The sequence below is a fragment of the Passer domesticus genome, chromosome 5 (assembly GCF_036417665.1).
Source record: "Passer domesticus isolate bPasDom1 chromosome 5, bPasDom1.hap1, whole genome shotgun sequence".
Classification (NCBI taxonomy): domain Eukaryota; kingdom Metazoa; phylum Chordata; class Aves; order Passeriformes; family Passeridae; genus Passer; species Passer domesticus.
In genome coordinates this window covers 18,384,574-18,401,574 of record NC_087478.1, presented here as the reverse complement: position 1 = coordinate 18,401,574, position 17,001 = coordinate 18,384,574, and the positions used below count along the sequence as shown (strand labels likewise).

Here is a 17,001-nt window from a genome sequence, read left to right as displayed (position 1 = left end):
AAGAAAGCTGTGAATTAATCTTCTGCAACATTCTAACTTTCTGGAATACCCCGATCATCACTAGTTGAATATTTTGCCACAGATTGAAATGGAAAATCTGGTTTTCATAACAGATTTCTCTGCTTTCAGTTTACAACCAAACGAGGATCTTGGATTAGATGCCCATTTGCTCATGGAGAATTTCCAGGTAAATATATATTTTAAAAATTGCATAACATTATATTGTGGAAAATATTTAAATCACTAGATATGAGCTGTCTCTTAAGTGAGAAGTGTTCACAACACTGTAAATTGTAAACTAAGTCAAAGAGATTTGACAGCTTGTTACTTCTGTGTATTCTCAGTAGAGATCTAATGTTCATCAGTATAAAAAGTAACTTGTAGGAATCAGAACAATCACTTGCATATCATTTGATAACACTTAAAAATACAAAAAGCTTTTATTTTAGGCATACATTTTAGAATATACTATATGGTCCTTGTACATCTAAAAGTAAGTATTTTCCCCTAATATCAGCCTGGAAAATGAGGACTGCTACAGCTGCAGAACAAATACAAGTTTTCTTCACATCACAAACCAAGGCACAGTTCTCAGTGCTTGTGTGTAACAGGACGCAGATGGCTTCATGTGAATCTCTTGGGATGCACCATTCAGTCTCTGTGGTTTGTATATATTATTTCTTAAACATTGTAAGGCTTTTACACGTACCTAACTTCATTCATTTATTATTCCATATATTGTTCTGCAGCTTGAATCCATTAATAAACCATGTACATATTGGAACAATTACTGGAACAATTTAAAAGCATGTAGTTCTAAGTCTGATCTCACACTGAAACAAAAAATAAATAAAGATCCCGAAGTCAAATGAGTCACATCAAATGATGTGACTATTGAGTGGAAATTTAATATTCTTTTAATGCCATTTTTTGTAGTGTGGTATTTGTATTATGTATATAGAAAATGTTACTGTTAATATTTCATATATGGGTCCCTGATATAGCTGACCTGGCAAATCACATATCATGAAATGTAAGGCTTGAGGCATCAATCCATGATGAACTCTAAATGTCACAGCTGCCAATACAATCTCAACATGTTTTCAGCCAAATTATCTTTTTGAACCAGCTGATTTTGTGGCTACACAACTGCCTCATCCAACAAAATGGGGACAGGGTGGGGAAGGATTATGGGAGGGTCGGATTTCAATTTCAGGCAGCAGCTAGTGATGAGAGCCTCATTCCTCTCATGCAACTTAATTTATGTTCCAGACATTTTCAGTGCAGCACTGTGGTTTGCCCTTTGACCCTGCCTATCAGTTACCTTGTTGGCCCAAACTGTGATCTGCTGAGAGACACATCTGGAAAGTGAGGTCAAAGAGCAAAAGAGAGGGCATAGGATTATTTTTCAAACACGAGAATATTAGCAGGATAGATCCTAGTAGCTACTAGGACCACCATGCTGAAGGACATCCATCTGGTTCAGCAGCCAGCTCCTCAGTACTCTCAGGTCCACTGCTACATATGTGCTCCAGCTGTCTGCTTCACTGACCAGCTACATGAGATGGCATATGATGAATTTGGAGAAATTTGAGAAATCTGGATATTGTGATTTGAATTGTTACTCCTGGCTATGCCTGTTGACTTCACTCCACTGTAAGGGATGTGCTTTAGGACAGACCAGCACAGCTCTCACATCTGTCCTCTCTGTAAGGCATAGTCCAGCTTTGTCACTGTGCAGGGACAGAATGCAACTGTCCCTTTTTCGGGTTCTTGTGATTCTTCTAGTGAGGAGAGTGCACATACCAGGGCTTAGCTGATGACCAGGCAGTTATGAACAAGCATTTCTTAAACATAATGGGCTGGACCCTGAATACTGAATTTGTTTTCTAATGAATCAGTTTAGATGCTTTTTGCACTTCTGGTGCTGAATGTAACAGAATAGCTGATAAAAAGAGTTTTCCAACTCAGCTCAATCTGAGGACATGCAAAAATGGAAGATAATAACTTGTTCCTCTAGGAGATCCCAGAGCTGAATAATCATGGCAAAAGGCCTGGGAAAAAAACGCTATCCTAATTAACACAGACCACAGAGGGCATTGGTGGCATATCAAGAGTCTATCTTCATGGGAAAAGCTGTCTGGAAAATGCTGTATTACTGGCAGAGATGGAGATCTGTATGGTAGAAGAGTTGTCAACACTCAGGGAAGGTTTCCTTCAGCTGGTCTATTTCACATGAAATCTGTGGAGTTTATATTTTCAGGTTTTAAAGGTTCCCTGTGTGAATAGCTAAGTGAAAGGGGTAATGGTGGAGCACCAATAAATCACAGCCAGATACTGAAGTGTGTATTTCATGAAGGCACTGATGCATTTAAAAATGTTGTTTTCTTCCCTTTGGTACAAAGCTGTTATGTCTTCTGCTACTGTGACAGAATGGGACCCCACATAAATTACATATGGTTCCTGTCTCAATACCATGAGCAGTACAGACAAAGTTTTCATCAAGGCCTCACTCTGTGTTCCCAGAAACTGATGTTGATCCTCTAACCACTAATTCCTCTTCATTCATGCTTGAATATATTCACCTAATTTCCCCCAAATTACTTTAGGAGTTTGCCCCCCTGAAGAGAGTGGTGGAAGATGCATAGCTATTGGTGGAGTAACAGACATTATTTTGAGGACAAACCATAATCAATCAAATATTAAATGTCAAGCCAGTCATTTAGGACAATTTTACCCTAAGGCTCAGCTTGTTCTCTGCATACAATGGGATGAGAAGTCCAGCAGAACTGTAAAGACAGGATCATTCCTTCAGCTCATACACCAGGGAAAAGAAGTGAAGATGATGGGAGGAAGCAAACAGTGAGGGGAGAGTGTCCTCCTTGTGATGCCCCATAAAATGCAGTAACATTAGCCCTCTTCCTGTGCTTGGCAAAACTACACCAGATGCTTATGGTCAGTGAGATCTGGGGTTAGCTCTGAAAAGAAATAACCTTCCATTAATTTTCTAACACGGTAGAACACATAGCATTATTGGAAACCAAAGCAAAGAACTGGAGAGACACAGTATGTTTTCATTGTTCCAGAGTATGGAAAATAGTGATTTTCAATTTCTTTTTTTTTTATTAATTAGGGAGATTCTGTTTCAATCACTATGTCACAGGAAATGTGTGGGTCAACAATTTGCATTCAGGTATGTGTCCAGCTTTTGCCAGGTACCCTGTACAAAATAAACTAATAAACAAATCAATAAAACACCTAGCAAAACAGCAGGTACTCCCACTGCTTTCTCCTCCCAGCTAAATCTGATTATTGTGCAAATCGAGTTGGCAAAGAGCATTATTTAAAGCTTGGTATGCTGCAGCCACTTTTCTTTGAGATGACATTAATTAACTGAGAAGTTGCTCACCATGATCTTGCTCTTTGTCAGTGGCAGATAAAAGGATATCATCAGGATATTGCTAATCCTGTCTTTATATGTTCCTTCATAAAAAAAAATAAAATTCCAAGCTGTCAAAAGATCCAAGTAAATAATAGATGAATTTTCAAGAATTGACATTGACTAGAAAAGGTGAGGCATATAGTAAACAGCACAGCAAGTGCATGGTGTCCTAGAATTAGCGCTCAGGAAAGTAGAACTGCGCAAATTATTTCTGACATTTCTGCACTCTATTTCTGTAGCTGAACTTCACTAAGAAGTTGAACTTCATTAAGAATTTTGTTAGTAGAAAATGAGCATGAAGCTGATAGGTTTATGCCTCTCTGAAATTAATATTCTCAGTAGACACTGAGAGAAATGGAAGTGAGAGTGGAGCTCTGAGGCTCCAGTAGCTGCCCTGGAAGGCCCTTCTCAGCTTCACTTTCTGCTGCTGGGAAGAAAGAGGAAAGATGAAAGTGAGATTGGCAAAAGCCTTCTGAGTAATGACAGTAGTAGTTCTTTCCCTAGTGAGAAATGAAATTTGGTGGGGAGACTGATAATTTCCTGCATAAATTATTTATTTTGTAAGTAAGACATTATCTGTCAGACAATAATAACAACAAAACTTATGATTAGCTCTATCATTTAGAGACCTAAAAGTGATTGCAACTCACTTAATATATACTAGACCAACAATTTCCATAGGTGTATATTTAAAAACAGATTTAAAATGCAGTCACTTGAGTAAACTAATAAAGCAATCTCATTTTGTCAAACACGTGCTTAGTAACAGCTCTGCTGAAAGGGGAATAAGCCTCAATTCTTTCTTTTGACAGGGCTGGAGAACAGATGTAGATTATTCAGTTCCACTGCAGATCTGCGATACCTTCTGTGGTAAGTAGGCATGTTAACAAAAGAAGCTTTGGGTCTTGATTCTGTACAGGAGCACATTCCAGGTGAAGTGTGTTTTCACTGGGAAACGGAGGTGGGATTCACCTGACTGAATGTAGATGTGTGCATGAGAGCTAGATATGCTCAGAGTCCTTTATAGACAGTGGACTCATATACCTCATGAGCTACTTTAATTAGCTCTGCGAGGGCAACTTGTGTGGCTGGCTGCTGCCTCTGCTTCCTGGGTGGATTTTCCACCCTGTGCCAGTTTCTGTGTGTCACACCTGTATTTACCTTGGTGTCAGTACATGAGGTAAGTAGCTAAAAAGTTGGCAAGAGGCACACACTGATGCTGTTGCAGTGACTGCAGGACAGCCCTGCTGTCAGCTTCCCCCTACAAATGGGACAGCAGCATTTCCCGCCACCTCCCAGCAAACAGAAGTTTCCTTCTGGATATTATTATGATGATGATTTGAAATACATTCAGATACACTATGGAGCCAGAATATTCTAAAACCTCCAAGCCCTGAAAGTAAGGTGTTGTAGAAATTAGTGAGTTCAGAACAAACTAAGGCTGTGGGGTTTATGGTGAACAGCACAGCAGTGGATTGACTAATTTAGAACTAAAAAGTCTAAAAGGAGTCATGCTGAGAGAAGCCTCAATCTGAGCATTGCCAAAATACTTCCCCAAACTCACAAAACTAGCCAACAACCAACCAACCAACCAACCAACCAACCAACCAACCAACCAACCAACCAACAAACATCTCCTTCTAGTCCACTGTAAATATAGTAAATCCTGTGACAGGATTTTCCCTGTTGTCTAAAAACACCTGTCAGTTAAGTAGAGCTTTAGATTTGGAAGCCTGATAATAAAAAGAAGGCAGCTTGAATTTGTAGTCTGAATGTAGTTCCCTATGTCATTGTTCGTACAATGCACGTTCAGGTTTCTTCTCCACTGACAAACTTGTAAGAAGCCATTCAAGATTAAGAAATTAAATAACCAGTGTTGTGGTTCAGACAGTGTGGATGAATTTTCATTTTTCATATTTTCCATTTAAAAATGCAGAGTATGACAAAAGTATGTAAAATAATTAAAAGCTCTAGCAATGGCAGTCTTGGAATTTCCCTGCACCTCATAGTATGAGAGAAGGTATCTGTGCAGTAAATGAAAATAGCAGAACATCAAAAGCTGACTAAATAACTTTTTGTGCACAATATTTGATTTAAATATTTAAATACTGAACTTTTTCTCACAAGCTTGTTTGGTTTGGTTTCTTGTTTTGTTTATATGTTTATCTGTGGGGTTTTTGTTGGTTGTTTTTTGGTTTTTCTTTCCTTCTGATTCAGAAAAAAAAAAGAAGAAAATGTGCACTTATCAAGAATGTCAGAACTTTAATGTGTGATCACTGTGTTTGTTGTACATTAACTGCATGCTTTGTGGATCTTGACATAATTTATGTTTTTGGGATAATGTGATCTATATTTGTTGATAGATCAATCCATCTCTATCTGTGGACCAGTGTTCCCAAAACCTCCCTGTAAGCAAGATGGTACAAGTCAGTGTCAGAGGTGGGACACTGAACTGGGTTGGTCTGTCTCACTGCAATAATTCCAATGTTCTTAATGACTCATTGGAAGGCACCAGCTGCTTCTCAGATGTAGGGTTTTTAATGTATCAGTGACAGCAAAACTAATAAGGGTTTTTGTATTCCTAAATGTATATTTTCTACAACAAAGGTATTTCTTAATAGAAATAGCCTTTTAAAATCTGGATGTGATGAAAGTTTCTTAAAAGAGTCACCAAGGTGATAATTGTTACAATGGGACCTATTGTGTTTGGGCCTAAGACATTAAGAAAAGCCACCCATGTAAAAGTGAAGATAATATTAACCTTGAGATTTGTCTGTAATCTGTGACAATAGGGTTTATACAAATGTCAAAGCAAATTACAAATAATCTTGTAATGACACAGTGAAATAGTGAAAATATATACTGTGTACTTCTTTGTAAAATAGAAATGTGCATGTTGTGTTACTGTTAAAGATACCAAGCACTGTCAGTGTGTTCAGAAGACTCATGATGTTATTAAAAAACAAGATTCCAGTCATAACAACATCTATTATAAAAAAGTCATTGTGTCTAACCATCAGGAAGGCTGCTCTTTACCCAGGCTTTAAGAAGAGCTTTCTGGCATGTATAATTTATTATTCTACAATATATAGCATTTTTCTGTAAAGCTGTATTTATTTTTTTCTATATTTTCTATAAAGCTGTACTTGGGGAATTACAATGGCGTGGTCTTGTTTGCTCTACAAAGGATGGAAATGGGAAAATAATGTGGTGGTGGTTTTTCTTTAAATTTGCATTTAATAGCATTGACTTGGAGGCAATATTTTTTGCTCCTTTCAAATTTTCTATTTCTTTTGGCCACTTTTCTGGATTCTATTTAATAAAGCCAAGCATTTTGAGACATTATTTCCCCTATAAAATAAGAAATTTATGTATTTTGTATGAGACAATAACCCATACCAGTTACTCTGAGAATAAATATGTGAATCATAATGAAAACAGAATGGCAACCTATATTTGAACTTGTTCCCTCAGGTTTTCATGGTCAGTCATACAATGATGGAAACCCACCAAAAGCCATGACACACAGGTATCTGTCTAATTTACATTTTAAAACATCTCTGGAAATGGATGGAGTTTTTAATCTTGAAACCATATGAGATGGTCTTGTTACAGGCACAGAAGAAATATCTGAATGAATTTTGTATATAGCTAGGAGGTATATGAGGTTCTTAGCTCTCCCACTGAAGACATTCCTCACTTCTGCGCTCTCTCTTCTCTTGCTTTCTCTCTTTGCAGTTTAGGCTGGAATCAGAGGTAGCTGCCTTGCTGCCAAAGTGAGGAGAAGAGAGGCAAATTACCAATGGAAGTGAGAAGTTTGTAAAGTAACAACACAACCTTCAAGAGCCCTGGAACAAGCTCAGATGTGCTGTGCATGATATTCACATTATTAGGCCCTGTCCCCTGCTTTCTCTCTGACCTTTGCATGCAGATCAGATCCCTCTGGGCTCTCACTGATTAGACAAGTCTGCTCAGCTGTTCCAGTGCTGCTTCTTATCGCCACAGTCCTTTACAAAACACCTCCCCACGGCTATAGACAAATCAGTAAATAATGCAGCCCATGGAGATATAATTTGGTTTATGAGCCCTTAAAAATTCTCTTCCTTTAAGGATACCTTGCAGAGCCAGCCTAGAAGAGTGGGAGCTACCTAAAACTCCAGAGAAAATAGAGATGGCCTGAAAAAGTTTGTTCAAAGATGGGGAAAAGATGCAGCCTTGCAAAAGCTCTTCAAATCATGTGGTTGAGAAGGGCCTACCATCCTTGCCTTGAGGCAGTCTGGCTTTTTCCTTGTCAGAAAATACAAGTCAGAATAAAGTATCCTGGTTTTGTTTATTTGTTTCATAGAAGCACTGTTTGAACTGTAACAGTCACGTACACAAGCTGTAGACAAATGGTTAGATTTGTTATTTTATACCAAATATATAGCAATGAACTTTTTTTACACTTTGGAGAAAATAATCTCACAACAATCTTCTTTCCTCTTCTGTTTTTCTCCTAGGATGAAGAGTGTAGAGTCCTTGCGTTGAATTTAACAACGTTTTCAAGGTCCTCAGTATCTTCTCAACATTGTATTTTGGTGCAACTTGCAAATCTGGTCTAACTGGTCATCTCTCACAACAGTAGTTTCTAATTACTGTGAGATTATTCTCATGAGTGAAGAATTTAGCAAGTTGAGCCTACTCTAATATGACAAATTCAGATTAGTATTCCTTATTTCCCAGTATTTAAAAAAAAGAGTCTTAGATCACCTAGAAAATCAGGTCCACATTTCCCATCTAAAGTAGTGTTTCATACAAAACATGCTATAAGTGAATAATTTCATGGTACTTTGTGTACCTATAGAACAAGTATTTCAGATTTTCTTGTTGGTAACTTTTATTTTTTAAACCATAAGCAAAAATTTTTGAGAAATGAATAATGGAGGAAGTTTTCTCAGTTTTGATACATTATTCTTCTTTGCAATTTCCTGTCTTGATTTTCTCATGCCATTCTGATGATCTCACCATGAGAGACCATGTTCTCTAAGTACATCTAACAATTGCTTTCTGTGTTTGCATTTGTGTTTGCCTTGGAGATAATTTTCCTGTTTGTCTGAGGTGGTACATGTCTTTGGTTTGATAGCTATTTAAAACTGTCTTGTGGAAATATGGTCTAGAAGGAAACAGTTTAATGGAAATAATGGAAATATTTTTCCCCATTATATCAATATTTATACTCAATTGTTCAGGATAATATTACACACTGTACTGATTAACAAATATTTGGCCTTTATTTCACTGAATAGTCCTGTCAAACATGCTTCCTGTTGTGTAATATTGGAATAAAGTAAAATAAAAGATGATTAATAGCATATCCTGAAACCATGTGGAATTGATCATGTGAGATCAGGAATATGGGTGAGGAGTAAGGGAACAAGAAGCTGATCAATAAAAAATATTTTCCATCTGAAAGTGTGGGGTTTTTAAAAGTGTTTGTTTTGGTTTTTTTCAAGACACTCATTGACACATTTACACAGTGTGGTGTAAGAGACATATCCACTGCATTGAAACACAATAATTTTTGAGGTGCCCTGGAGAGGTCAAGCTCTGCTTGATTCCTTTGATATAAAAGTTTTATTGTTTAGACTGCACATCTATTAGATCTAGTCTCATTCCTAGCAGTGCTGCAGCTCCAAAGCAGAGGTGGCAGGGCAGCATTCCTAGAGCATTTACTTTCCTTGTGAACTTGAAGCTCTGACCTACCCAGACACACCTGCTTTTCCTCTAATACCTTTCAGGCTGCAGCCAGGAAAAAGACACTCGGCCATCCAGCTGAGAGAGCATCATAACACTACTCTCTTCACTTCCTTCCAGTGGAAAATGGAAGAAGGTTGATTTGTACAGAATGATTTTTATTGCCATGATATCTTATGATCAACTTTATGAATATGTCCTCAGACTGAAAATTAATTAAAATGATACAGGTGTATCTAAGGCTAAAGCAAAACACCATCTCTAATGACAAGCTCATCTGAGATCCTGAAGGAAAACAGCTGTACTAAGCTCTATGCTTTCAATGAGAAAGTTCTGTTTCAGCTGCATAGAAGCTGACTTTTGCAGTACATCATCTCTTGTTGGCTGCAGTGCTGAAAATACCTAAGAAAATATGACCAAGCATGGCCTTGTTTTACAGGACAATTTGGACAGGGGACACAGCAGCTATCACTTAACCTGAGAGCATAGTGCTTATTCAAAGATAGTGGTCTAGGCTCCCACCATGGCCACTGCAGACAGACAGGTAGTTTCCGGGCATATTTCATTTGCTTGGATAATTGCTTTAAAGGGAACCTAGGCAGCTCCACCTAAATGCTCACCATTACAACATTCCTGCTTGCGGCAAACATTTGCAAATAATCCTTCATAGTATTTCTGTACTTTGGCTCAGGTCTGCCTCTTTGCATTTGTGTAGAGAGAAAATTACTGGTAGCATTTCTGACTGACTCCCGAGCAGATCTGTATGAGTCCTTTTCTAATACTTTTGCTTCAGACAAACACTATCTCTTCTAATTACAAAATTCCTGCTCCCTCTGGGAGCAACTTTCCTGCTGTCCCAGATGGTGACTGGACCACCCCATACATGTAACACATTTGGAAGGCATGATATATTCTAGAGAAGTTACAGCCTCTTCTGTTCTTGTGACTTCATAGCTGCAAAAGTAAAGATGTTTAAATTTTTTCACAAGACATTTTAAACACTGGTAGGTCAGTCCTGAAAGAAGGTAGTACTAAAAATCTTTCCTAACCCTAAAAGTTTTCATTACACTCTGCTGACCAGTGAAATGTTTTCTTTCTCTCACCCAAAATATGCAACAATTTTGCAATATTGACCAATGTACAAGTAAATGTGTTGTAGCAAGAGTCAAATGCAAAAATCCCCTATGTGTTGCTTATAGACTTTGCTAATTGTCTAGAGCCTCCATTCCTTTGTTGAAGGAAATTCCGTTCTTGCTTATGGGCCCAGTCCAAACACCCTATTTTGAGATCACCTGCATGTATTTGTTTTTCATTTAATATCTACATTCTTAGTATTATCACAGAGCATCAATATCCCAGTTCTTCTGAGATCTTAGCATGTATCAGAATATCATTGAGCAATAGCAAAAAGACTGATAAGATGCTTTTTAGTAATCTTTTTAAGACATTCTTTTATTTCTAGTGTATTGCACAAACCTGAAACTAACATTTCAAGCTAAAACATAAATTAAAGCAATTTTTTTCCACTTACTTAGGGACTTATTTTCTTGGTATGCTGACATGTGGTCTGGTGTGGGAAACCAGCCTGGTGCTGCTGTTGTATCCTTTATTTGCAATAATACATACACTTCCTTGGCATCAGCAAGTTACAGTTGAGTGCAATGCTTGAATTGCCACATCCCTCATTAGAGTAGCTGCGTATTCACCATGCTGTAACAACAGCCACAGCAAAACTAGTCCTGCTCTGCAAGCTCTGTTCCTGACCTGTCCCTTTTGGACTTCTGATGAACTACTTCAAGGAAATAAATGGGAAGAGAAATTATGACTACTTTTGTACTTTTGTATTTTACTGTCGATTTCACTTCCTGGACTGTTGGGGTCGGCTGTTACTCGTCTCTGCCCCAGCATGGGAAAAGGTGGTTCTGGGCAGGCTGCACTTTGCTTTTTTGGTCTTCAGTTGTGCTTATTGTTCCTTATCTACAAAGTTTTTCTGTCTGTCCAGCCGAGGTCTGATCAGCAAGACAGCCAAAGGCACTTTCTCCCGCCCATGGGGCAGTTGTCTCTTTTATAGTGAAAACTACGTATTAGATATTTACCTTTAATTCCCAATACTTTCTGCTCTTGTTGGCAAGTGCACTTTCTCTATGAACCAATCCACACGTGCCAACATCATCCTGAACATGGATGCCAAGGAGAAGAAAGAAGAAGGATAGGGCATGCCCAAATCCCTCCATCTTGGAACCCCTGACCCCCATGTACAGAATTTCAAACTCCCCTGTACAAGGTTCAAAACCCCCCTGTACAGTGCTCCAAAATTTTCCCTTCACCCTGTGATTGCTGCTACTATGCTACTTAAACTTTTGTGGCCTGTAATTCTTCATATAAGGTTGGCAATTTGCTCCATGAATTAAGATTGAATTTCCAAGTGTCTTTGGCTTCCTGCCAGGGTCTCCGAGCCTCTTCCAGGGCTTTGAGACATCCAGGGCATCCAGAGAGATGTCCTGGGTTCCAACACTGGACTACAAAATCAGGCCTGTGTGAGCCAGCAGAAGGGAAGGAGTCCAGCTCTAGGGGAGTGCAAACAGCTCTGCTCTTTAGGTCCTTAGGTGGCAGACTGACTGAATTGTCATAACTGACAATAGACTTCTACCTGAAGTCTAACACACCTGTGCTTAACAAACAGAAGAAAATGTACTTGGTTCAGTTTAGTGTGAAAAGTTCCCCTTACTCATATCCTGTAACAGCTGGTCTAAAAAATGGTGACTTTATCTTATATCTCATATCCCCTGTAAGTTTCTTTATTGTACACAGAAATATCTTTCCTGGATAAAGAAAACAATTTCTCTCTCTTATCCAGAAAGACCTTTTGTGTAAACACGTAAAGCTGCTGTGTTCAGTGAACAAGTCCAGTAGCAATAATAGAAATTATTCCTCCCATCCCCCTGCTGGTTTTCTACTACTTCAAGCTGTAGGCACACAGTTTGTGGTGATTGGGAGTGGGGCTGTGGCAGAGCCTCATCCCCAATGGGTGCAGCTGTGAGCAGCACTGACAGCACTGAGCCATGGAGTGCCCAGGGGCACTGACCAACCACCAAAGGGAGCAGAGGGCACACGGGTGCAATGCATCAACATGAGGGGTATAAAAGGTTGGGCTGAAGAACAAGAAGAGCAGCTCCTTGAAGCCTTCTGATGAGGTTTGGTGTTACTCTGTATGGGGCTGTTTAAAGCTTTCGGAAATTGTATGGTGATCCTCTGTGTATCGTGGCCATCTCCACTGTGACGTGTCCTGTGACAAGCACATCAAGCCACTGCCAGTATTTCTGACTCATATTTTGCAGGAATAGGCCCTTTCATGTGGCACTAAGTGCCATTTTTGAAAATCTTTATCTAAATGAACAAGGGTTAATTCTGGTATTGGATTCACAAGCACTCTAGAAATTATTATTTTCTGAGAACCATCAGACAGATTAATTCTCCATCTTATCAATCTAAATAACTTCTTAATATACAGCTGATACAGTAAAACCATGACATCTTATCTACTGACAAGCAGATGATAATTCCTAGACTACTTTTCTAATAGGTGAAATTAGATATATTTTCTGTCAGTGACTACATTCTAAAGAATGAAGCCTAAATAATCCTATTTTAAAGCTATGTAAGTTCCTACCTAACTTTTAAAAGTCAGTTCTCAAAATCAGCTGTAGATGGGATTGTGTTCTCCATTGCTGTCTCCACATGAGTGCTCTAAGGTTTTGTACCTTTTCATATCATAGCCAATAGAATGAGAAAACTCTTGCCTTTGGGCTGATAGCCACTATTCTCATATATTGCACAGGGATCACACCCTGCAGAGATTTCCAAGCATTGTTTATATGCATTCTGAAGATAGTTTTTTGCTTGATGGACAGTTTGTCATGAGAGATTCCCTGATATGATGTGTTTAGAAGTAGAAAGGATGAAAAGCAAAAACAATTCTCAGAGATACGATGAGCTAAAAGATGGGGGAAGATGTACTTTTTTAATCCCAGAGATAAAAGATGAGGAGAATGTACCTTGAGTCTTCTATGGGCACAGGCAGGGAGATGCACTTTGAAGGAAATGCTGTATATATGGAGCCTGCAGAAAGAAGCACATAAAATATGAAGAATGATGCAGACGTGGAAATCAAGGCAGGGGTGACTGGAAGTGGGGCAGGGGAGATGGGCTGGAGGGGACAAAGACTGTGAGGCGGGAGAGGGAAGGGGGAGATGAAGTTGGCCAGCCCCAGCATCATTCACATTCCTGACTCACAGCTACTCCTCACTCAGAGCCTCCAGGTAAAATGGGAAAATGAGCAGAGAGTAACCACAGATGTGCTGCTCTGCACCCAATATATACATTTTCCCTACCTAGTTGCTTCTCACCTTCAAGCCTGTTATACATTAGCTTTTCACCTTCTTCATGGGGCACAATGCCAGGATGAGTGGGAGGCAAACTGACCCAGAACCTCTCTGTATAACAGGGAGTCCTCTTCAGTGAGCCTATGGGCTTCTTACCTATGGGACTTCTCAGTCTGTTGGATCTTCAACAAGTCATCTTACAACAGCCTGTGGAAACAACCTGTCATTTTTATTCCTTTCTTCAATTACAGCTTTCCTATCAGTGGTGAGAGAAAGCAAAGGTGGTTCAAACAAGTGGAGAAACACCAAGTGGCTGTGCACAACAGCCACACTCCCTTGATAGTTCTTGCATGACCATTTTCCCCCTTAAAACTAGTGAAACTTTACAGAGCTTTTTCTTTTTTTCTTTCTTTTGCATTACATCAGTTTCCGTTACCTTTTTAGAAGTAAATGTACACTTTCTTTAGTTGTGTAATATTATAATGAATCTTACAGCATTGGACTTCTGTGATAGTCGGCTTCCTTTCAGGTGGCTCTTCCTCTTTTGGTCTCTGCTTGCATTCCTTGTGAAATCCAGAATGTCTTTCTACATCTGTAGTTTTCAATCACTGATATTTTTCTGCAAGACCCTGGCCAGCTGAGAGGCTTCACATTGGACTGTTGCCAGCTCATTCTGAAAGGCATGATTCTCTGTCTGTCTGCAGATACCAATATCATAACAACCCTTGAATGTTCTGCTTGTTCCATTGATGTGGTCTTTTGTCTACCCAGTTCCTTATCTGTGCCCTACCCTGTTTATACTAACGAGTGTCTGAAAATTTCGGAATATTTCTACACTGTACAAGCATTTTCTGTCTTTCATCTAAGATGGCTGAGAGTGTAGCTGAGTAGAAAGTCACTTAACTGTATTTCTGTGTCAATATGGCTAATCTGAAAAGGTTTACTGGAAGTCAGGATAGCAGATTGAGGATAACTTGCTCTGGCCAAGTCAGAGCACAGACTGGTATCTGTCCTCTCTTTAGTATATAAACAAAATACCAGCCTTTTTTCTGGATATATGTTGTGTAGTGTTATTTGAGATGTGTTTCTCAAATTCACCCTTTTTGTCTTGGCTTGCTTAAGGTATGAGACTGAGCTGAGCCAAATGTGCTACCTCAGTCACAGTCCCCTTCTTCAGAAACTCAAGCTGACATGCGAGTTAATGATGACCAGAAAACTGCCATAAATACCAAACCTGACTAAAATCCTTTGTCACATTTCCAGGCAGCTCACTTCTGTGGTGTTTTGTGATCATGAAGCTTCTTTCTAGAGGCCCATTTCTAGCTCTTCAAGGCTATGCTACGGATGACATTGTTTTGTAAGCACCAAGGTGACCAAACTTTTACCTGCTTCTATGGTCAGGGGAATATTCACCAAATAACCAGTTGTTGCTGTGCTGCAGCATATATATAACCTAGGCTGCACAAGCAGACTAAGATCTATTCCATGAAAAAGACCACAAAGATAATATACATGTACTTGTGAAGGCTGTTTGTACTGCTTGGTGCAGACATTGGATATCACAGGAAATAATTGCACAAAAATTGCTGCTGTTGTGTTACTGCCTCAGATGAAAGAGGATTCTGTGATTCCTGAAGGGATGCTCTGCTGTACTCCAGCTTACCAATGCTCTGTTTCCAATACAAGAGAAAAGTAGAGACTGTGTTTGAAGAATGCACCATGTGTGTTTCCAGTATTTCAAAGGACCCAAACTCTACAAGTTAATTTATTTTGGATTCTCACAAGGTTCCATTCTCTTTCTCTAGAAGTTACTCCAATATATTCTTTCCAGCTCACAGAAATGAAGAACCATTGAATCAAGTCTTTAATGGAGACAGTTTTTGTATGACTCAGCATACAGGGTAGCAGTATTCCCTTATCTATTTCTTAAGGTCTGTAAAGAAATGGCTTTTAAACATAATAGGCAATTTTATGGATTTCTGAAAAACTACAGCAAAGTGTGAGTGTCACCAAAAGAATGTTCATTGTAATATAATTCATAACCACAACTCCCTATGTTTAATCAGATAGTTGTGAATTTTTGTGAAGGGTGTGTGCTGCTCATGTGTGTGAAGCTTGAGACAAAGGGAGACAAAAAAGAGCATTGCAAGAAACTTTCTCTTGCGTATCATCTGCCCTGTGAACCACTGCCTGACAGCAACAACTTCTATGCCTGCCAGAAACAACATTGTTCTCTGCTCACTAAGTATTGTCACAAAGAAAACAGATATTGTCCTGCTCTAGGAAAGTATGCCTTGGATCTGTAAGCCATCTGTAGTAATTAGTAGTAGATTCCAGTCAAGTATGTATTCATTTTTCTTTTCTATTACTTTTTGCTTGGCAGTATGTGCACACTACTGAGTTTCATTTCCCAGAAGCACAAAACCTCTCAATTCTTCTGTTAAGTCCAGTGATTCATTTCCAGGTAAATGGAAACCAAGTTTTTACACTATGAGGCATACAGAACAGCTTTTGAAATGTGAGTAATTATAGGTTTATTTCAGAGAGAGCAAATCATATGCATGAGGAATCAAATCTATTTCTCACTAGGCAAATTTTAATCGGCTTTGGATCAGAACATTATAAGCCTCTGTGCTTTTGCTGTCATCCTTGCTAGTTCCTCTAAAGGCTAAAATTTATGTCCCTGTTGATACTAGTCAGGGCAAGATGCTGTTTGGATATTTTGTGGGATTACATCCACCCTTTCATCATGTCCTGTGACAAAGATGCTCACCCTTCAACCATGTTGCATCTCATGATGAGACAAGCTGCTTCCCTTTATGCCATCTCCAGAACAAGTCCACCCTGAGGGAGGATTGTGAGGCTGGAGCTAGTGACACACATTCCCATTTTGCTATACAACAATGTATCTTCTCTCCTGTTTTTGGAGCCCAGATGGTCGACATCTGGGAAAACTGATGGTAAGGAGCTCGAAGAAGCAAAAAGTACTGTCTGGGGAAAGGCAAAAATCACAGACAGTTAAATCTTTTCCTCTGTAAATCCCATCCTTCCCTAGCTGTTGCAGAGTGCTCCTAGCCAGGAGCAGAGCTTCTCTGAACCATTCATTACCTTTCCCACATATCTGTCCAGGTACCTTGGGCTTCCCTAGCTTTGTGTAAGGCGATATGAGAGTTTGTACTGTGTCAGATCAAATGATTGTCTAGTTTGTACTCTGTCTTCAACAGGTTCATCTGCATTTCTTAAGAACTTAATGAACAAATTATTTTTGTGTGTTCAGTATATCTGGAAGGGTTTTTCTTATAGAAATTTACCTAAGTGTTTGTTTGGACTCATGTAAATCTCATATTTTATATTCTTCATCTCATTAAACTCCACAGTTTAAGCAGGTGATGTGTGAAGCATCTGTCCTTGCTTTAAACCTGTCAGCAGCCACTATAACATTCA

The 17,001-nt window shown here is 39.0% G+C and overlaps 1 protein-coding gene across 1 annotated transcript in view; it reads left to right on the top strand.

Annotated features, from left to right (window-relative positions):
• The window catches only part of IL17REL (interleukin 17 receptor E like), a 43,994-nt gene extending 35,147 nt beyond the window's left edge, over positions 1–8,847 (top strand). The window contains exons 12-17 of the mRNA XM_064421552.1: positions 130–187; positions 518–663; positions 3,134–3,193; positions 4,255–4,312; positions 6,917–6,971; positions 7,942–8,847. Of these exons, the coding sequence (XP_064277622.1) occupies positions 130–187; positions 518–663; positions 3,134–3,193; positions 4,255–4,312; positions 6,917–6,971; positions 7,942–7,969 (405 nt within the window). The 3' untranslated portion in view covers positions 7,970–8,847. The remainder of the gene's footprint in view (positions 1–129; positions 188–517; positions 664–3,133; positions 3,194–4,254; positions 4,313–6,916; positions 6,972–7,941) is intronic.
• Positions 8,848–17,001: the final 8,154 nt, after the last annotated feature.